Consider the following 22,561-nt stretch of genomic DNA (forward strand, 5'->3'; position numbering starts at 1 on the left):
CATTTGTGTATCCTGTCAAACCCAGGAACGTGTTTTCAGTCCCTGAAGTCAAGGCATTAGGAAGGATACAGAAGTGGTAACACTCATGCTTCATTCCAAAGAGTGACATTTAACAATCTGTTATAAAGTTCCCATCTGCAAACATCAGTGACAGTGAACAAAAATGGCGTTGACAAAGGGAAGGTTTGAGTCATGATATTACTCTTGACACTAACAAGCTATCCATTTGGTAACGCCTATTTCCTGACACTCAGTTTTTAAATAAGCATTGATGTTAAAATGTGTGTTTTCATGCCACCAAACCCTGAGGAAATTGTTATAAAACGGCTTTACAATGACAACAAAAGAAGGTAATAAATATTTCACAGCTGCAAACAACAATTTCTCTGACTCAGGTTTGCTCTGACACGCGAGAGGCTATTGAGAAATGTATTTAAATGGTATCAGAGAGGTGTGTGTGCGCTATTGTCTTTGTTTGAGTGTGTCTGCGACAGAGAAAAAGACAGAGAAATGCATTTTGTATTCATGCAAATCCATTTGGTTTCTAGCTAAGGTATAATGTGGAAATTGAAAATGGTGAAATGCAATGTGACAGGGGCTCAACGGCAGATGAACACTCCACACGAAGGCAAAAATGCGCATGTGCAGACTAAAATACACATGATTCACACTGTACCTAAACACCTACATATTTAGACAAACAAACAGGCGTTTAAATACACTCTTGCTTTATGGGCATAATTTACTACTGATGCAACAAATTAATTCACACATTTAAAGTGAAGACAGGGAACTGCACATGAATACAGAATAAAACAAGATTCTGTTGAGTTTCAGCAGTAGTGTGTTATAATATCCTGTTATTCGTGTGTCTGTCAAAATATACAGTATCAAATGAAAATAAAAATATAAAATACAGGAAAAAATACATCTGATGTACCTTGTGTGTACCTGAATGTACTTGATGTGTGTGTAGTAGACTAAATGTGCGTGTACAGTATGTGCACATACAGTGCTCGTGTGCTTGTCATCATGTTTGTTAGTTGGTTTGGTAGCTGCGTGCAGTGCCTCAAAACAGGAAGACAAGGATTATCAGCGGGTTCATTCGAGGAAACAGTTCATCGGAGCTGTCAGGAAGCTTTGAAAGAAACTATAAACCCGTCCTGAAGGGAGGGACAGTTTCAAAAGCTCATCAAGTTATATCACAGCTGGCTAAAAATACGCAGTCTGACAGCATGTGTTCACATTAAGCAGGTAATAACAATTTTAGTCTGGTTGAAGCTATAAAATAGACTATGAACCCAATTAACCTGCAGTGGTGTCATTGATAAAACAAGGATAATGGTATCATTATGCTGTTATCACTCGCTGTATTACTTTAAAACACCTTCTCTAATTCAGGGTATGTGGGTCAGTCTGGCAAAAGCCATGACGGACAGATACAGTAAATTCCACTCACGTGTGTTAATCTTCTGCAGGGAGATGTGTTTCTCTAGCTGCCGTCGCAGTTTGACCTCAGCGCCATACTTTCCCGTGGTGCCATTGTCTGCCAGGATGAAGTGGGAGTGGAGACTGTTTAGAACTGTCAACTTGCTCATCGGGTTGGACATGGTCTGGTATGGACGCACCACCTAGTCGAGAGAAGACAACATTTAACTATCATGCAAACATCAGAGAAGCCCATGGCTGACAGGGGATGGATTAATGATAACAAGCGCATGTTTTCTTAGCACCATTTATGCAGCCCAAAAAATTATTTTGGCAAATATTACAGTATGTTCTCATTTTCCAGAGCGCTTATTAAAGGAGAACTCTGCCAACTTTCTCTAGTTCAATTTACTTGCCATGGAGTATACTACTCAGCCTTGGAAAACAGTTGTATAATGTCCTCTGAGGCTCTGGAGGAAGCTTTCCAAAGTCTGGAAGGGGCTTGGAGGCTACAAAGTTTTAATAGCATGTCTAAGTTACAAACTGGGACATAGAGTCTGAAAGGCATAAGCATTTACCAGGCAGAGAAAGACGCTACGGGTTGCATCATGGGAAATGTAGGGTATATCAACATTTGATGGCAGAGCTTTTGTCAGGGCAATAAAGGATGTTTGTTTGATTCTCAATAAATAATTAAAAAAATTAAAAGACTGGATTCACCTTAACTTAACTTTTTTATAACTACAAGTTCTAAGTGCAAGAATAACTCAAAAAGAAAATACCCTGATGCGTTCACATAATCCATCATTTGAAACAACGCATTTTTTGAACTTGTATTAGAGTTACACTAAATTACACTAAAAGACAGTGATTTAATATTCATACAACATTAATGACAGTTTCTCAGAGCTTGGATTTGGTCTATTGGGCCTGCGCCTGACAATCTGAAGTAAACTCATCTGGCCATTAGGCATACAGTGAAGACCAATCAAGCATGAAAAAAGAGTTTCAGCACTTAATCATCTCATTTCAGCCACCAACATTAATCGGCTCTGCTTGACTTGTTCAGCAGGACAGAGTGCAGCTCATTCTGATGAAATTTTAACTATAACATAACATTGATTCCTGAGATTTGAATGAGTCAGCATGTGCTCCACATTCTCATGCGGTTCTGCCAGCTGTCCGACTCACTTTGAAGGAGTGTTTATCACAGACTGGATTGGCTTACTCAGCACCTCAGTTAATAAGCTGTCAACTGCAATTTAGAGGCTCTGGCAACTGTGGACTGCACGTGACATTTTTCACATATAGACATGCAAACAAGCGCTAGAGCATACACGTGCCCAATCAGTAACTGTTTTCATTGCTACATTATTGTTTGTTCTCAGAGACTTACATCTTTGCCAACAAGATCCTCTTGATTTTCTACGATACCCCATGGAGCAATGCCAATGGTGCAGATCTTGCCCCTTGACTTGGAGGCGTGGTCTTTCAGTGCATCACCCACATGGCGAATCACCCCTGTGTGTGTGTGTGTTTGAGAGAAGGACAGGGAATCAGATAACAAAAATCAGTTTTGTCAGGATCAATACACAGCCTAAACTTAGATAATGATACACTGCTGTGAAAGATTAACAGAATCTGTTAGGCACAGAAGACAACAGCACGTCAGCCAATTACAAAATACACATGGACACATACACACAGCATCGAACACAGATAGGTGTTAGCTCCAAGCCTCTAGTTGTTGTCCTCAGGGAGGCAGCAGTCAGACCTGGAGGCCATCTTATTCCATCTCTCCTGCTGACATTATTCCATCCACCTCTACCCTCAACTGTCCCTCCAATCCATCCCTCCATCCATTATTCAGGTCTCTCTCTTCCTCTTTCTTGCCTCTGCACCCATTCTGTCACTAAATCTTACTTTCTATTTCTTTCTGTATTCAAGTGTGAGCACTCTACAGGATCCAATGATGTATCATTTATCTTTATCTGTTCTTAACTCTACTATTAAACATTACTGTCCCATATTTTTTTCTTATTTCAAGCCTTATTGTGACATAGAAACAAGGCAAGAACACAGTGGACTGCTACATTGAAGACAAAGTGAAATAGCTTCATATATTATATATATTGATACGAATTCCACTATCAAGACTAGTGATAATGTTTGACCAAAGTTAAAGCTAGGTAATATGAGGTCTATACGATCCCAGTATATAAAAACATATTCATTTTGCAGCGTAGTCAATTATTTTAGTATCATCATGCGGTAATTGTTGATATTAGGTTTCAGGATACTACACTTAAGGTAATATGTAAATTATATCCAATGTATTACACATGTATATTTACCAATTTTAAGACATGACACCACTATCCACAGCTAACCAAGATTGGAAACATAGTGGAGCTCAACTTCAGTCACAGAGACTACTTTCCATATGCATGATAACTCCATACTTATGCATAATTCATGTGCTGTCAATCTGTCAGCTGATGTTTCAGTTGGCCCTATTTTCATTTCAACTGATTTTATTTTGTCACACACACTTCTATCCAATCATCTCATTGCTCTCAGACTGTCAGAGAAACTGTTTCTGGGCTGCTTTTACACTTCCAAACCTCCACCTCCTATGTTTAAGATCCAGTTCACTGAGCCCCTCATAAATCCTGCTCCAGGCCAATTTCATCCAGCTACTCAGTGTTTTCAGGAAGAGATCTTCTTAGGCGCCAAAGTCTTAAGCCGATCTTCTCCACACCATCAACTCCTCTAGGGGAAAATCCCATTTTGCTTTCAGTAGGTTACCACTCCATGAAAGGTATAAGATTATGATGGGCCCTAATTGCCTCCTGAGTCATTTCTGTCACACAACTAATGAAACAATAACTCTTCTCACTTTTTGTTCAAATAGTCTTCCTTGACTAAAATACAGTTTGCAAAATCAAGTGCACCATTTGGTCTAAATGAGGCATCCTTTTATTGACTTCCAGTCATGAAAATAAGCAGTTTTGACTCGCTGACACCATTTTCATTCAAGATGCATAAAATAAAAATGGAAAACTATCCCTTCACCTGTCAGATTATGAATGTCTGCATCTGTAGTTAAGTGCTCATAATATACCTTAAAGAACCTTTTGCAGGGATCCAGTAGTTGAACATCTTTACAGCCCTGAGGGGCCTAATGAATGGTTATTTAATAGCAGATAATTCATGAGGAACATTTGAACACACTCATTATACTCCTACTGCAGCACAAGTATGTGGCCACCCAAACTGTATAAAAAGAAGTGAGGCTGGTTGGTGGTTCAAATAAAATGTCTCAGTGATTTTTTTTTTTATCTTCAAAATAAAGTGGCCTATTTTTTACTGTAGTTTACCTGTGTTGACCCCTCCAGTGAATATCCAGGCTCCTGTTGTCATGGCAGCCTTGATGAGCCCTTTGCCAAAGACCTGTTTGAGTTTGGGTTGTAATTCGAAGTTCTGCAGGCCCCCATGGACTGAGATGAGCAGCTTGGGCAGGTCCAGCTGCCATTCCTTGGTCATCAGGTGGAGCAGCAGGTCAGGCTTGGTGTCATAAGACACTCGCACGTACTGCGAACATTAAGGAATGCGTCAGTGATGTACAGTAGCACATCTGCTTCACCCTTCAAGCACATAAACACATAAACACACATGGATACACATACAGTATTTACATTTAACACGTTACAAGAGCATTACACATCAAACAAATCTGTGATGTGGAGGTAAAATAACGAAATTGAAAAATATTACATGGACCAGTGGTGAAGACCTGCCTGGCTTTCATTTTTCATGTTACAAAAAGTATTGAACAGATGTTTATTACGACTGAAGAACCATGTGCATTATGGAGCATCTGTTTATCAGCAGCTAATTCGCTCTCAGACACCCAACCTGACATGTGTCTGGATGAATAATTTAACACTGGGAATAAATCAGACATAATTCAGTCTTAATCATCTGAATTCCAAGAATGCTGGAGTACGTGTGATGTGATTGTGTCAGCATGATTAGACAAAGACAGTGACCGTGTGAATGGTATGAACAATCAGACTACTTTTGGGATGGATTGATAAATCAGGCAGAATTTTACCTGCTGCAGCCTCCAGACACTTATGTCTTTTAAATCAATAATTATATGTAATTACATAATAATTATACTCATTTAACTGATTTTGCTGTTATCTTCAGGCATTTTCTACATATGTGTGATGCCTTTTAATTTGTTCTGTGATTGAGGAAGACACACAAGGACTCTTGATGAGCTCTCTTTGCATGTGAACTGTGAATGAAGTGTATTACTTAACAAAAGCTTGGCAGTGATTGACTATCTTAAGAAGCAGGGTTTCTGCAGGACACGTAACAAAATGTACTACGTTGCATTTTGTCAGAGAGTCACCATGGCTTTGTTGGAGTGTCCTCCTCCCTGGAACTCAATGGTACCAAAGGCATCAGTGGGACTGAGCTGTGTGTGTTTACTGATTGACCACTTCTCCGCCAGGCTGTCATTCTTGGCCAAACGCTCTGCCTTATCATTTTGACTAGATGAGATGCCCGGGGGCAGGCCCACATGCTGACCTATCAGACGACCACAACAGCACCTGGATGAGAGGAGAAAGTAAGAGTGAATGTAGGATTGGTATATTACACACTCCTTCACAGAGAACAATTGAAACCTTGAGAGGTCTGAGCCCCAAGCAAAACTATTGTAACATTGAGAGGGAAAAAAAAACAGGGTGACACAGAGGTTGTGTGTGACTGAGAGAATGAGAAAAAGAGTGTGAATGCTGCTGCAGTCATGTGCCTAGCAGTGAGCGGTGGGCAAGGCTGAAGTGACAGCTTGTCATTTGACTTTCATCTCCTGACAGGGAGGAGAGGAAGAGAAGGATCTGTGGGCCCCTGCAATCTTGTATTGGCTCTGTCTCTTTTTGTTTTCTGCTCTTCACAAACCTCTGTCTATCTCTTTTCCTTGTTCTCCTCTCCGTCTCCCTCTTGGCAACTCAAGAATTAGCAGAATGACAGTTATGTGAACTGTAGTATTCCTACGCGAGTACATACCTATTCAGATGTACTGAATGCAGCTTTCATACTCTGATTTTTTAACCTTACAGGATGGAGTGGGAGCCCTGGGAGGAAAGGAAGTCAGGATGCTTTGATAATCACTTCATGTTTCCGTCATCTTTCACCAAACGCACTTTTCCTCTCTCTGCCTTACGTGTCAACACAAGGGTTTCTGACTAAAAAGAGAAAAGCTGATTTGATCTTGAGGAACATCTCTTTCCCCTCCTCCTGCTCATGCCTTCCACCCGCTTTCCTCTAGTTATGCTAATTCTGTTTAGCTAACAAACAGTGGCATTTCCTGTGTGTGCGTGTGTGTGTGTGTGTGTGTGTCTGTGTGTGTGTGTGTGTGTGTGTGTGTGTGTATGAGGTTGGTACTGCAGGAATTACTTGAACTTAACTTTCTGAGTTTGTCACTTGGGTGACAAACTCAGCTGTAGTAAGGATTTTGATAACGTCACCAAGACAGTGTCTTTGCAGAGCAAAATAAGATGAACACTGGGATTGGAGATAGTGAGTGTTTTATTTTCTTGATGTGCACTTATCATTACAATCCTGTTACAAAGTCAGTATTATACAGACAAGGCCCTTATAAATGTGTTTTCATATACTGAGTGGAAAAGATGTATGCTCCTGTGGGCTCTATCTTGACTGTTGCTTAAATTAATAACCGTTTAAAATGATGTGAAATATTTTACTGTCTTTATGAACTGACCTGACCCTGGATTTCACTAATGTCATCATATTTGTGGTTTTAAAATTTGTAATGTTGGTATTTTGGCTCATTGTTGCAGAGGATCTACCTGTGATGCAAATAGAGGGCCAGCGTGATATTCATCTGAGGCTTGCTTTAAAAGGTCAATAGTTAAAGAGGGCTCTTAGTCTGTTATATGTGAGGCGGGCTATCACATTAGCTACAAGCCACTAGGGTTTGGTTGCATTTACAGCTAATAATAAAGCAGCTAAATCATAAATATGTAGACTTAGTAGAAAAACATCTCAGATCAGAGAACACAGTAATGTAATTTACATGTAGTACATTGAGATTTTTGACTTTTACTTTACACACATTCTTACTCACCTATGGGGGTCTTTGGCGCTCACTATGATATGAACACATTCTCTCTTGCTGAATGCTCTCTCTATCCACGATTTCTGTGCCTGCAGAAATGAAGACAGAAGAACAGTCAGTGTTTGTGAGATAATGGAGCTGTATCCTGAGCATGCAGCAGTGACAGCTGGCAGACAGCAGGAACAGGCTCATATCATGACCAGGCCTGCGCTTCACTGTAGAGTTCACCTGTGACAGAAAATGTTTTCTTGTCCCTTCCAGAGAAGAAGGGTTGAGCTCAGCAGCCATTTATTGTGTAAAATGACACAGTCTGAGCCTTGTTACACAGAGACTTATCTGCCACAGTCTATTTCCAGTCCAGTATTGGGGAATGGCAAACGGAGCATACACCATGAGATGCTGCATCTAAAGTCTAAGAAAAATAAAAAGTACTAAGAAAAAATCTGAATCAGAAATTTAAAGAAAAAACAACAATTTGGTTTAAGAACAACTAGAATTACCAGCTCGCAGTTGTATGCCTCTGCCAACCAGACCAAAAATGTGTTTTGTGAGGTCACAGTGACCTTGACCTTTGAGCTTTGACCACCAAATTCAAATCAGTTCATCCTTGAGTCCAAGTAAATGTTTGTCTGAAGAAATTCCTGAATTCCTCCCTGATGTATCACATTCAAGAGGCCAAAACCATGTTTTGTGAGGTTACTGAGATATTGTGTTCACAAGAATGGGGCAGACGGACGGACGACCCGAAAACATTACGTCTCCACCCATGGTTGTTACCGGCAGACACATCACACACACCCAAGATGCAGAGTCCCTCACACATAATTCAAACACTGAAGACATCCTGACAGAAATGTTTTATGTTATTCAGTGACTCTAGCCCAAACCGGATGAGATAAAGCGCTGGGAAAGAAAAAGCGGATGTAAAATGCACTGAGGCATTAAATTGTGTCAGAGTTCCAGTCCTTAGATACTCCTATTGGCAGCCAGCTGAGTGTGTGTGTGTGTGTGTGTGTGCGTGCGTGTGTGCGTGCGTGTGTGTGTGTGTGTGTGCACTTTTATATGAGAAAGCATGTGTATGCATTTCTATATGTGCTTTTTCCTCTTATATTGCATACAGTATAAAAAGAATTCCTCAGCATAATGCAGCCAGTGGAATGGTGCATATGCGAGACTCTGATCCTCAACATTCACATCTGCTGCAGGTCTAAGTGACAGAACGACTGACTGGAGCCAATTATCCTGCTACACACACAAGTGGAAAGATACTTTTGAGCCATAGAGCCAGCCTGGGATACACATGCAGCACAGGATTAGAGACTAATACACATCTGTATTGACGTCTGCACACATGCATACATGAATTCTTCATAAGTGTAAAAAAATTATCCATAGGGGACAAAAGGTGATATTCTGTTTGTAGAGAAATCCTCTCTGACTTAATAAGAAAGGGAACAGTATCTAGAGTCTTATGATAAAAAGTGAAAAAAATAGTAAATCTGCTTGTTTTGATAAACATTATATCATCTATGACTCTGTGAGCTTTATCAGTGACTACAGAGTTGTGACAGCACTGAACCATCTCTGGTAGAGTTTACAGTGACCTGTAAATAATAATGTGGTATTGTCACAATAGATAAGTGTAAGTTAAATGTCACAAGGTGAAATACTACAGCTGAATCTTTTTTGACATTTGCTTTATATATCCCACCACAACGCTAAAAACAAAAACAGTGCTGTTTTGGTGGCATCTGCCTGTTTGTGTGTCTGCTTTCTATCACAGGTTGATGCTACAGGAGAGAGACACTTTACATTATAGACACCTGCCTGCATGCATTTGCATATATATACAGTATATATTTAAATACAGTAGCACCATAACACTTAAATTGCATTGTTAGTATATGTTTATGTTTAGCTAACACAGTATATTAGGCAGCCAGGAACCTTACAAACCAGATACATTTTATATACTGAAGTTTTTTTCTAAATTTTTCCCTTCACTGAGAAGTTGGGAGCACAATAAAGGGAAAATATTGGAATGAGTTTTTACTTCAAATAAGTAAAATTCCTTTAGGGTTGACAAGAGGCAGTTATAAGACTGTTATCTTACTGTTTTTGGACAATTTTTTTTTTTTTCTTGCACATCGTAACATGTGATCATTGTCTTTTAGTTTCTTTTTTTGTCTGTAAAGCTTTCATTTCTTATTATGTATTGATTAACAGTGCACATAAACAGAATACAGTAAAGAAAACAGTTATGTATTGTATTATGTATGAAGTAAATGTTCTGTTTCTGTGATTATGAGAAAGTTACCCTCTGCCATTTAAATGCACTACTTTTGACTCAGCTCTTTGTGGTTCAAAGGTTGCACTTCCTGGGTTGACACCGCCATTCCAGGAAGTGGACTATGTCTGTGTGAGGTTTTGTGGCGACGGAGCACAACACCAGAGGTCCAGAATAGGGCCGAATGTCACAATGGGACATTCACAGACAACCAGGAGGACACACAGACCAGACTCCCAAACCCACAGCAGAGGGAACGCAACAGCCGTGAAAACAAAAGGACAGAGCTTTTTTTCTGCTTTTTATTCTGGGAGAGCAGCCCCGGCTCTTCTCCCAGCCAGCAGAGCTGAGAGCTGCTTGTACAGGATTTTCCCCACCACCACGGCTACAACAACACACGCCCCATCCGCCTGACTGGCCCTGTCACACCACGGCACGCCAAAACCCACCGCATCCGGCCACAAACAGGCTGAGCCTGCACACAGGCACACTTACCCTAACACCAGACTTCCCACGATTAACCATTACTCTGGGGGGCTGGGGGGCTGCTTTTAGAGATCACCCTGGCCACGATGACTCAGCAGGCCACAACAACGCCCCCAGCCCCATTCTTTCTCTGACATGCTAAAACTGTGTATTCATCCGCCAGCTCATCCTTGCACAAACTAGATCCATTCAGTGCTAGCAGCAGCAGATGTTTTTAAAATTGATTACTATTGACAGGGCTGATGGCAAAATCACAGTCACACAACACCAAAAGCCTTTTGTGTAAACCCCAAATAAACCCCAAAAGAGGAACCACAATCGCTCTAACCCAGAGCATCCAAGACAAAGATTTCCTTCACTTTGTAACCCCATCTTTTGCTCCACCCCTTTCTTACCCTTCCATCTTTCTTTTTTTTCATCGGATGCGGTATATACATTTTCTCACTGTCTCATACAGTTGCATCTCTTTCTCCCATGCTCTCTAGTGTCTCTTATGAGATTTGACATGGTATGATGAGATGGCACATGGCCTGCACGGCATTGTGTAATTAAGATTTATCACCGGGGCGCACTCACATGCACACACACAGGCACAAACATTGGATTGTGTGTGCAAGTGTGTTTGTGTGTGTGTGTGTGAAGAGTGAATGTGGATCAAGTGAGCAGCATCTGACAGACTGTTAGGGGTCTTGACTCCATTATACTCAACCTCCACCACCACCACCACCCTTTTCTGCTTGTTCTCTCTCCCCCCTCTTATACTATTGTAGCTCCTCTTTGTTATTGGCACTGGCAGGGAGCGGAATTGAGAACCATATCCAATCAACAGCCTAATCTCTCTGCTGTCTCGCTTTTTTCTCTTTTACCTTTACCACACATGAATGACTCAGCTTTTACATGGGCATATCAGTGGGCATGTGGGCAGCCTGTGGCACTTTTAAATAGAGTGCATCTACATGTGCATTAGTATCCTGATTTTGAACTTTATCCTATTTTTGATTATATTCAGGATATGACATTTACATGGAACATAAGTATCCAGGTTTCTGATTGTGTGCTTGCTGGTGTGTCTTGATTTCTAACATCTCAGACACTATATGAGATGGTTCAGAAACCTGGATAAGGTTCTATCGGAGAACTCAAGGTAGTACATCCAGATTTCTAAAAACTGGGAGAAGATCTTATCCCTGTTACTGAAACCAGGATCAATTTTCAACATGTACAAAACATAACCAGCTTACTCCAAAACCCGATGTAAATGCACTCATGGTTTTACCATTAAATATGAGTGTCTTCTTTATCAAAACCTGAAACACTTAAAATGGAGTAATATACATACTGTCACAGCACCCAAATCCTCCCTTTATTTTGCTGGTACATTGATTCCAAAGAGTGATTAAAGATAAATCATCATCATTCCTCTTGTGCCGAATTAAGTCTTCATCCTCTCTTTGTGCGGCTCTTCATTTGCTTCACAGTGAATTTGGTTTTACTGCCAGACAAGTAATTAAAGTAGAAAATAGAGCTGTTTCCTTTTCTCAACTGCATCATGATTTCTATTTTTGGTTCACTTTGATTTTACATGTATCAGAAATGATATTTTAACTCGGAGAGCCATTAAATAAAAAAATAAAAAAAATCTCAGTAGATGGTGATCACATACATGATAAATACGGTTGGTCAGGATGGTTAGACCACATATTTTCTTCTCATGGTGCATTTGATGCACTTAAGGGAAAAATGGCGGAGTCAAGATCTAAACAAAGGACAGAACCCACATCTTAATGCATATTTAGTTCTTATTCTTATCTATTCCTATCTGAGTAAATCGTCGGTACAGTACAGTTCCTTACATCCAATTATTCACCATAAAATGAAAGGAACTGATGAAATAAGACTCATGTAAACACCAAAAATAGATATTTTAAAAAATTGATTTACCCTCAAACAGAGCATCCAGCTGAGAGACAGAAATTGATTTCCACAACTGGAGGGATTCTAGTTAAGATTTTTAATAGTAGACTAAGTTTACCCAATTAAACACCAAAAGTTTTGACGTCAATAAGAAGGTTTTTTTTTCAGAGCAAAAACTGTGAAGTACCTGTGTCTGATGACTCACCTGTATTTTGTGATGGGTTGCATTGTTGTGGACATCATAATCAAGGTAGACAGTAGTGTTAGAGGCATGATCCTACCTAAAAACTAAAAGGCACTAAATGAAACTGATCAGTCCACCTCTCGGTCCACAGGCATCTGGTCTACTCTGGGACGATTAGCACTGCTGGAATGTGTATATGTGTGTGTGTGTGTGTGTGTGTGTGTGTGTGTGTGTGTGTGTGTGTGTATGTGTGTGTGTGTTAATGGTGCTAAAGGTACACACCAGGCAAACCCCTAACCATACTAAACTGGTTACTTACAGCCTCCTCACCACTCCCAACTCCAAACAGGCATAATATAAGCCAAGAAGTAAAAATATAATTACATCTAATTAAAATAAATCTCACATCATGACATAGCTAGTTAACAAACTGTAGGCAATACCACAATAAAGTCTGAAAAAATATTCTATAAGTCTGTAGCCTCTTCCAGAAAACTGTTCTTAGAGAATTAACTGCTGTCCTCCAACACTCACCAACACCTCACCTGTTTCAGATTTAAATTAAAGTTGGACTGTCACCACGCTGTGTGTGTGTGTTGCTAGGTCTGTGTGTGTTAGAGGAGAGAGAGAGAGAGAGAGAGAGAGAGAGAGAGAGAGAGAGAGAGAGAGAGAGAGAGAGTCATCTCAGCCTCATTTCTGTCAGAGACCAAGAACGATGAGGGAGTCTGAATGGCAAGAGAGCCTATTAGGTGGAGTAACATGACATTCGTCGAGCCTCCTCACCATCCTTATTTTGCCCTAAATGACACACACACACACACACACACACACACACACACACACACACACACACACACACACACACACACACACACACAGACTTTGCCGTTGCACTTGCAGTTTTCCTGCTGTTATTTTACGGTATAAGGGGAGTTTCCTACCTGTTTTCATTAAGGAGATTAAGGGACCTGTCGACAATACAGACCAGGTTTAATTAGCAGGAGCAGTGGGAGAAACATAAGACTGTAATCTGAACTAAATGAAGTCTCACAATAGACAAGCAGGAAAAACACAGAAAAGAAAGAGACTGTACTTTCCAAAAACTGTAATCCTACTTAATGTAAAGTACACACACACACACACACACACACACTCACACACTCACACACTCACACACACACCAACAACAGAATGTGAATATAAGCAAAATCATCAGATGCAAAACTTCTTCCCCAGATCTGGTGTAAATTAAAACCTAATGTATTCAGTGTAATGACAGACTCTGCTTAGAGGAGCGCACCTGAGTCCACATAGTCCAGATGCTGCTAGGCAAAACAAGCACACGTGCGAGTGTGTGCATGCACACATGATAAATCACACACACACCTATGAGCAATCGGTGAGGATGGCAAGGTTATAATTTTCTACCTATTTACTTGCTTGTTGCCACACACACACACACACACACACACACACACACACACACACACACACACACACACACACACAGGGTATGTATGATACGCATGCACTTGTATCACATATGTCTTCCAGAGCAAACACAGCATATTAACATGTAATTTCAGAAAACACATTGGCATTTTGATAACATTACTCAACACCCCTATACATTAATGAATGCTATGTGATGAAACTGATGAAGTCAGTGGTGGAAAGCATTGTCCAAACAGCTGCACTTGTGGTATTATGGTGTGCTGATTTTTTACAGTAAAATGAAGTAGGCCAGATCTGTCCTCCTAGTAACAGCCAAATTTTTTTGACAATATTTTAATGCCCCGGATCAAATCAGTCCCTCGATATCAAATACAATACTGAATCTTCTGTTTCAATCTGAGTCGGAACTGTTTACCAACATATCGGCTTTTTGTGTACATGGGACTACAATCAAGCAAACTATCAAAAAGACAACATACAGCTGACCCAGCAAAGTAACAAACATACTGTATTGTATCACAAATGCCATGTGCTGTATATACACACACTGGTACTGTAGGAAGCAGTTTCCGCTGACATGTGCAAGCAAACAGCAGGCACTGAAATGCAATGTCACTGATAAGTAGTATATAAAGTATGTTGTTTTACTGTTGGTAAAATTATAACGTAAAGGCTTAACCTGACCTGCAAATCTACATTTTGTAAGGAGACACAAATGTATGTGGCTGGTAAAAGCACATAAGAGCAAATTTATCTTAATAGCAATTGTTTAAGTGACAGAAAAAAAAAAACATAATATACTGAGGTACAGTTTGCAGTGGAAAGATGTCTCCTGTACACCATACACTGTGGAGCTAAGTCACTGGTTTATGCTGCTGTCTGTATGATGATTCTTGATACTTGTGTTCTTTGCCTTTACAACGGGTTTATGTAGACGCTACCGGATTAATTGCAGCGCACGACTGCAATTTATAAAATGAACACATTCTCAGTGACAATAACATGTACATGGAACTTCCATTTTTGCACATCTGTCACATTAAAAGCTTACAAAACAGTTAGACAAGACATTTTAACACAGTTAATCCGATGCTAATAATAGGTTTAAAATAGCTTGAGACAACTCAAACTAAAGCTGTACAATGAAAACAGTGTAAGCTGAATCCAAAAACGACCACCCATACAACTCCTAGGGCGGTCAATTTTTCAAAAAGTCAAGACAGAACGAAGTGAAACTAACATGTGCTCACCCTGCGATGTCCATATGTCAGTGGTCAGATAGTGTTTTACCCTTCAGCACAGTCTATAAATTTTTGAGTGTAGTGTCGTACCACTGCGCTACGTGTCTTGAGATTCTTGTGCAAGTTGGAATTTTTTATTGTATCTCCAGTTCTTGTCTTTTTGCCTCCTTTTCAGTGAGGAAAAGCATTTCTCTTACTTATATGAATAAAATTGCCTTGGCTTTCTTTACTGTATAAACTATTACACATTATTCGCTCTGTATGGTACTCTGACTATTCTTCTGGACAAAGCCTGACATTTCTCGTGTCTGGGACATCTTTCAGCTCTTATAACTCTTGTAACTCTTATCTCTTGGTTTAGACCCAGCACCAAATAACATTATTCATGGTGACAATAACTGCAGTTAATCATTGTGACCATAACTTCTTTCAAAATAAGTTCACATATATGTGTGAAGAAAACAGAAAATAAATGACTGTTGCTTTTATTTACAGAAAACAGTGGTTCGCTCAGGCAAATAAACTTGCTCCCTAATGAGCATCTAATGGACTTGATGGCCGCCCTAAGCTGAAATGTATGATCTAATGGATGAGATGAGCCTCTCAGCAGAGGCCATTTCGTCTGTCCTCTTGCTTCCAATGAATCAACTAGATGTGATCTAGATGCTTTTATGCACTTATGAAATCCAGACGGAAGAGTTTAGGGTGTGCGAGCTGGTTAAGATATGGAAATGGCAAGTGAAGAGACAGAACTGTAATATAGAGGAGACATGGCACTCTTTCACTTCAGAGTAAAGATAAATTGTCATTTAAATTCATACAGTAAACTGTTTCTAAGATTGGTATGCAGAAAAGAAGATCTAGTTTTGTTTTGGCCTTGTTCTGGACCCAGGCAGGTCAGAGCAGATATCAACTGAAGTGCAGTTGAGTTAAAAGATCCAGCACGACCATTTCACCTTCCATCTCAATCATACTCATCTACTTAATGTCCCTGCGAGTGCCTCTCTCTCTCTCTCCCTCTCTCTGTTTATCCCTTCCCTCTCCTTCATCTTTGTCCTCTACCAAGTCCCTTTACAACAACAGCTGGGGCCAAACAATGCACACCAGACTGTATGGAGACCGAGAGATGGGCGATATTATATATGATGACCTTCACAACAAGTCTATCTTAGGCAAGTCAACAACACAAGAATGCGACTCAACGGTTGATCTGGATCCACAAAGACCAATGCCAGCTCCACGCAGTTACCGACATTAAGGGTGAGGTCATTGCCTCTAAATGCAATCTTGTCAAGGGGAGGAACCATTTATGCAAGTGGAATAGCACTCACTGACCTGGACACACACGCAAACACCGGGTTTATCTTCCTGGAGGGTAGCTGGCATGCATGAGTATGAGCCAGCATACACACATTCATGCTCTCTCGCTCTCTCTCACTAACTGACACACACACAAAATTAGTTTTCCACTTGTTTCAGCATTTTGCAGCTTAAGAGAGATTTAAACCATAAACCAAAAACTGGCAATATAGAAGCAGAGCTGTTTTTTTACACTTAATAAGTGTGTGTGACTATGTGTATGTGTATACTCATGGGTCAAATTTGTCCTATTAGTCAACAGCTGGGGTACTTTCTTACAAAGTGCCAAAACACAAATCAACCAACTATAATATGGAGGCTCTTTTGCCAGTTGTACAACAGAGACTGAGCCTTAGTCCAAACCAACATTTTGCACCTCTTCTCTGGTCTGGTGGACTGGAGGACAGTTATAAAAAGGGCGAAAACACAATGAAAAAATGTGCAGACTGCCTCAGTTCAAACTAATCTTTTCCAACGCTCTATTGTGCAAAATTGCAAAATAACACGATAACCAAGTGCGGACTGCTGGTTCTCCTCTGGTGTGTTACAACAGAGAAAACCCTCAATCACAGCCAACCTTTTCACCTCTGTTCATCAGCTGTCCTTCAGTCTGATAGACTAGAGAGGGATGGGCAATTGGTCAACACACAAGATAACCAAGTGCAGCACAAACCACATTTTCTCAACCCTCTATTCCCAAATAAATGTAAAATTCAAGGTAAGAAGTACTTTTGATGCAAATACGCAGTATAGTCAAACTTCTCACTGACAGAAAGAATCACAGTCACAAGATTTAGAGGAGACTTATGCCTCCTGAGGCATTTGCCTACAATTTCATCATGCACACTATGACATCCAATTAGAATCATGTTACAACAAAATTTCAGTTAAATGCCGAACATTAATAAGCACTAAAGGTACACAGGGAACATTTATTTAAATCCTGCAATTTGTTAAGCGCCACTGGGATTCTTTGTTTCAAGCTAACACAATGTACAAATTCACCCAGTGAAAGCCTGCTGATATTCTACTTTAGCCCTTAACTGCACATATTGTAGCATCCACCTGCTTAAAATGGCAAACAAAGCACTTTATACTCAGAAGATGGGCTTCTATTTTCTCCTTGTGATTACTTTCTAAGAAATCCGTGCAGCTGCTTTAAGGAGGCAAAGCTTACATAAATATTTTAACAGATTTACAGAAATTTAAGTTTTAATTTAACAAAAGACTGGGTGACATAAGATGCTATAAATCTGCTCCACAAACCTTAACAGCTTTTCCAGGCTGGTGAACATATTAACTTCCAGCTCCAGTGTTTGGGTTTATATAATGTAACTCAATAATCTATAATCATTCAGATCATCAAGGACCACGTTAGTGACTAGTTACCTGTGTCTGACCCTTCAACACAATAACCTTGAGGAGACCTTCATTGAATTTGTCTGGACTGGGATTTCTGTTATCTTGATGGAAGACTTAACGGCCGGCTGCACTCAGGTTTATGGAGTGACTTAAATGTAATTTATGGATTTCACTGCAGCTATATCATGTCCTATAAGACAGAAGAGTATAGATAGAGTAAAAGCCCTTCAAGTAGCATTTCTATTTCATTCAGCTCTGTATGTACTGTGTTTGATTTATGTAAAATTTAATTGAAATCCTAAATACCCCAGAAAAAATAAATAGATAAATAAATCACCCTGCTAAACATTTCAGAGAGAGCACTGGTATCAAATTGGTATGGTTTGGGTCAGTCCATCCCGAGCTGTGGTCAGCAGAAGTCCTGCATTGCAAATCTGCACTTTGCACTGTTTTCATTATGATGTATGCAAGATACTGTGTTATATGCAGAGAAACATTTCACGAACTGTCTGACATTTAAGACATTGACAGTAAAAATCCTGTTCCAGTTCATCACATAACACTGAGAATATTTACACATGTATACTTCACATTGTTGTTCAAACAAGATAAATCCTCAGCAACAGCAGCTGAATCACCTTATGTATTCAGCACACAACATCAAATGAAAATTGCATGAGGGAAAGAATTGTTTAAGTGTGTGTTTTTACAATGTGTTTGTGCATGCATCTGTTTTCTTCTTGAATAGAGTGCTGTGTATTAATACGTGCTCACTTGTGTAATTGTGCGCATGCGCGGGTGTTTTGAATGCGTGAGTGTAATGAGAGAATGCTTGCTTGTTTTAGCTCCCGTCGTTTTCAATCCATCTCCTGAGGCTAGAATAAGCAGCTCTCTTTCCCACAGGCCTCTGCTAAGCCTAGCTGAGCATCTGGCCATGCGGGCTCTAATCAACACTGGCATGGCCATTCTGTCTGTGACAGAGGGGGAAAGGGGGAGACAGGTCCGCTCTTTGGGGGGTTGGAGGTGGGGGGCTGATGTCAGCATCAGGAGATGAGCGTGAGGGAAGGGGTTAGGTAGAGAGCGGAGAAGATGGAAGCAGAGGTAGGTGGTGGGAGAGAGATAAGAGGTGAGGGACAGGTGAAAGTGGGTGATGTGGTGGTGATAACAAAAAAAAGAAGGTGCAGAGAGAGAGAGAGAGAGAGCGAGAAGAGGAGAAAGTGACATAAATTGTGTTTCATCAGTGAGTTTGTGTGAGAAACACAAGGGTCAAAATGCCATGTGAGAAAGAAAACGTGGAGGTGAGAAGAGGGAAAGAATGGCAAGAGAGAGAACCGGGAAGAGAGAGCAATTCTCAGAGTCAGATGAACTGGACATGACTGAAGAGAGATTAAAAAAAGAGAAGGAAGAGGAACCTATTTGCTGTAAATCAGGGGCAAGGTCCAAGCAGATTAGGATTTTTTTTTTTTTTTTTTTTTTTTAAAAGCCACAGTAATAGAAAAGTAGAAGAGAATGTGGATTTAGAGGAGAAAGAGGAGTGAGCAAAGAAAGAAACAGACTGACGGAGAGGAGAGATAAGCTGTATCCATTTTGTCTGTGTCAAGATGAGGTTAGAGAAGCGGAGGACCTCACATCAGAAGAAATGAGAAGCCAGCAGAGAAGCAAAGTGATGACAGAGAGAGCGGCAACAAGCAACAGTGAATGACAAGGGGAACAACCAGCAAATGAACTGCAGTCAGTCTAATGATGACTTGGCGTTTTAGTTAACCACGGTTTGATTGACAGCTGTAGCCGGTGGCATGTAAGAAGTGATGGTGGGCGTTGCAACAGTCAGGGGCCAGTGGAAGGACAGAAACACTTAGAAGAAATAGAGAGGTTACGTTTAGGCTTTTTAATGGTGGTGTTGTTAAGCAGTTGAGTTAGCACTCAGCTTTGAAGTGCAGTTTTGGTTAGTGTTGTCATGTTGTTTCCATTTCAATTTATGTTCATGTCATGTTGTGCCATGTTTGTTTGTTGTGTTGTTGCAATGTCATGTTGTGTTGAATTTCATTACGTGCATTATGCGTAACCCACAGCATGACAATCAGACTATAGGTCACAATTTGTTCTACTTCACTCATTCAGTCTTACATTGTGCTTCTGTTAGCCAATTTCTTGCTGTGAGGGTTATTTTGTTTTGCCGTATCCAATCAAGACCTTTTTAACACCACAAAAGACACAATTTAATACTTGTTTCACAGTCACACAGTTCAAAGTATGAAAGTACAATGCTAAACCAGAAGGGATGATATGATCTAGAGTTATTTATTACTATGTCACATTTTTCAGCACTAATTTCTAATAATCTAACCAATTAAATTAATGCTACCCAGACCCAGATATGTGACAGAAAATGGATTGGCTGGATTACCCATAAATGAAAAATGCTTCATTCATTTCAGTGGTTCTTTAAAATTGAGACTTGCCCACTGCAAGAGAAACTATTAAAGACTTTTGAAAAAGAAATTCAAAGGTTTTTAATACCATCTAAAGCCTTTTTGAGGAAAATAATTTCAACGCCCTTTCAGACTCTACACGTCCTGCAGATACCCTGTATGGAAACGGCTACTAGGAGCAGTTCACCAAATGATTTTCGTGAAGGTCCAAGAAATATGTCAATTTAAACACCGTTATTTCCCTAAGTCAACTTACAACAATGTGTACCACCTGTGTCAATGTCATCCAAACTTGTCACCATTGTGCTTCTTGTTCAGTTGTTATTTTTCACAAATGTAGCTAGTTATGAAGAAAGTTGAGGTCACCATTCTTCATCTTGTCTGAGATGCTCCGATTGGTCAATAGTTTCTCCAACCGGCGGTGACACCGGTCAGTGGCCACAACACCAGACCCATTGGAATCACTGAATCAATTGGAGGTGTGGGAGACAATACAGTGCTTCAGGGATGACAGATTTTTATAGGCCAACCTGGAAGTTAGCATCACCCTGGTTCCCTCGACATTGAGCCCATCGGATTTTTACTTGGCTTTTGGATTATTGCAGAAAATTATATTGGTGACCATCAAAAGTATATCATATTTAAACGTTTTGTTCAGCAGGATAATCTTTTGAAGTGGATGCCACCTTTATGATTTTTGAAGTCTAAATACAATTGGCAGAAGAGGAAGCTAGGCTATAAACCAACTACACCATGGTCACATGACTTCAACATCACTACTACTGAACTTCTAACTTTCCCTTACCTTCCCTTACAACCTCTGTAGTCTCATTTAGCCACTTGTTAGCAATTGGCCTTTTTTAAGAGACATAAAAGCTTAAAGAAATCCCGACCGTGGTATGTACTGACATATTCTATGTCGTAGACTAAAAAGTGAAAATGAATTGAGCTTGTGTTAACCACAGACCTTATTTCAGTCATCTAACCAAAAACCCATTCAAAAACCCATAGACTTTGGGACGAGGGACTCGGAAGTGATAAAATGCTAATTTCCAGGTTTAAGGACTCATTCCTGCAGCACTCTATTCAGATATCTGGAGCCAGGCTATGTAACCCATTGTACAACTACAAAATGAGCTGGTTACATTTAATTATTTTCTTACTCTGTAATTTGACTTCATCTTCACCTGTCCAGCACTGATGTACTACTCATTATTCTGTGGCTTTTGTTGTTCCACAAAATGAGTTGCTGTTTACCAGACCACGGGCACTTCTGGCACTTGAGCACTCTGCATGTTACTGCTATTATCATGAAGTGCCACATTTAAAGCCAAAACAAGAGCTGTTGAACTCCACTGTGCTGTGTTATCTGTGTGTGTCTACGTGTGTGCAGCAGACCAGCACTAGTGTACTGTAATGAAGTTGCAGGTGCTTTGGTGGTTTAGGCCAAGGGCTGTGAAATTGCTTCTCGTGTGGCCACTGTATTGTCGCCAACAGAGAATCTGAATGTGTGTGTCTGTGGGACAGACAGAGAGAGAGAAAGAGAGAAAAGAAAGGGGGCACACCACAGAATCTAGGAAAAGCTGTAGTTAAATGATTTGTGCTATAAAGGCTCATATTGACTGACTTTGACCCCATCTGTTCTCTTCCACCACATCTCACTCCCTTCAAGTTCTCACTCTGTCTGATCTCTTTCATCAATTTGTGATGGATGTATTTCTCAGGTCAAGTGTACATGGCCAATGATTCATTTTTAATATCGCAACCAGCACAGCGGTCACACAGATTCAGATGTGGTTCGATTAGTGCGACACTCTTGCTGTGAGGAAGTCCAGTGTTCTTCAGGCAAGTGTATCACTTTTCATGAAAATAGATAAGAACAGAGCATAGAAAAATAAAAAGATTAAGAAGTTTAAATGCATAAAAACTAAAAAATACATAAAAAGTCACAGTGGATTTAAGCAATTATTAGCAGAAATTAAAAGCAGAGGTGAACATAAAAGTCTTTGACCTGTTTTTAAAAGTAGCCAGAGTTGGGGCACATGTGAGATTTTTTGGAAGTTTGTTCCAGTTCTGTGTAGCATAATGCGTACATGCAGCTTCAGCCCGTTTTGTTTTAATCCTAGAAACACCGATCAGACTGGTCCCTGATGACCTAAGAGGTCTAGAGGGTTCATAGTGTGTCATCGATAGCTGTTTGAGATCTAATTTAGCATAGTTGTGTGATCAAGTGCTATGATGAAAAAAATTTAAGTAATT

The 22,561-nt window shown here is 40.1% G+C and overlaps 1 protein-coding gene across 1 annotated transcript in view; it reads right to left on the reverse strand.

Annotated features, from left to right (window-relative positions):
* The window catches only part of LOC111226390 (transient receptor potential cation channel subfamily M member 3-like), a 114,130-nt gene that overhangs the window by 59,354 nt on the left and 32,215 nt on the right, over positions 1-22,561 (reverse strand). Inside the window, exons 2-6 of the mRNA XM_022751508.1 lie at positions 7,592-7,671; positions 5,852-6,053; positions 4,809-5,022; positions 2,825-2,949; positions 1,460-1,631 (exon numbers count right to left, since the gene is read on the reverse strand). Of these exons, the coding sequence (XP_022607229.1) occupies positions 1,460-1,631; positions 2,825-2,949; positions 4,809-5,022; positions 5,852-6,053; positions 7,592-7,671 (793 nt within the window). The remainder of the gene's footprint in view (positions 1-1,459; positions 1,632-2,824; positions 2,950-4,808; positions 5,023-5,851; positions 6,054-7,591; positions 7,672-22,561) is intronic.

The sequence above is a fragment of the Seriola dumerili genome, unplaced genomic scaffold (genome assembly GCF_002260705.1).
Source record: "Seriola dumerili isolate Sdu_G_001 unplaced genomic scaffold, Sdu_1.0 BDQW01000017.1, whole genome shotgun sequence".
Lineage (NCBI taxonomy): Eukaryota > Metazoa > Chordata > Actinopteri > Carangiformes > Carangidae > Seriola > Seriola dumerili.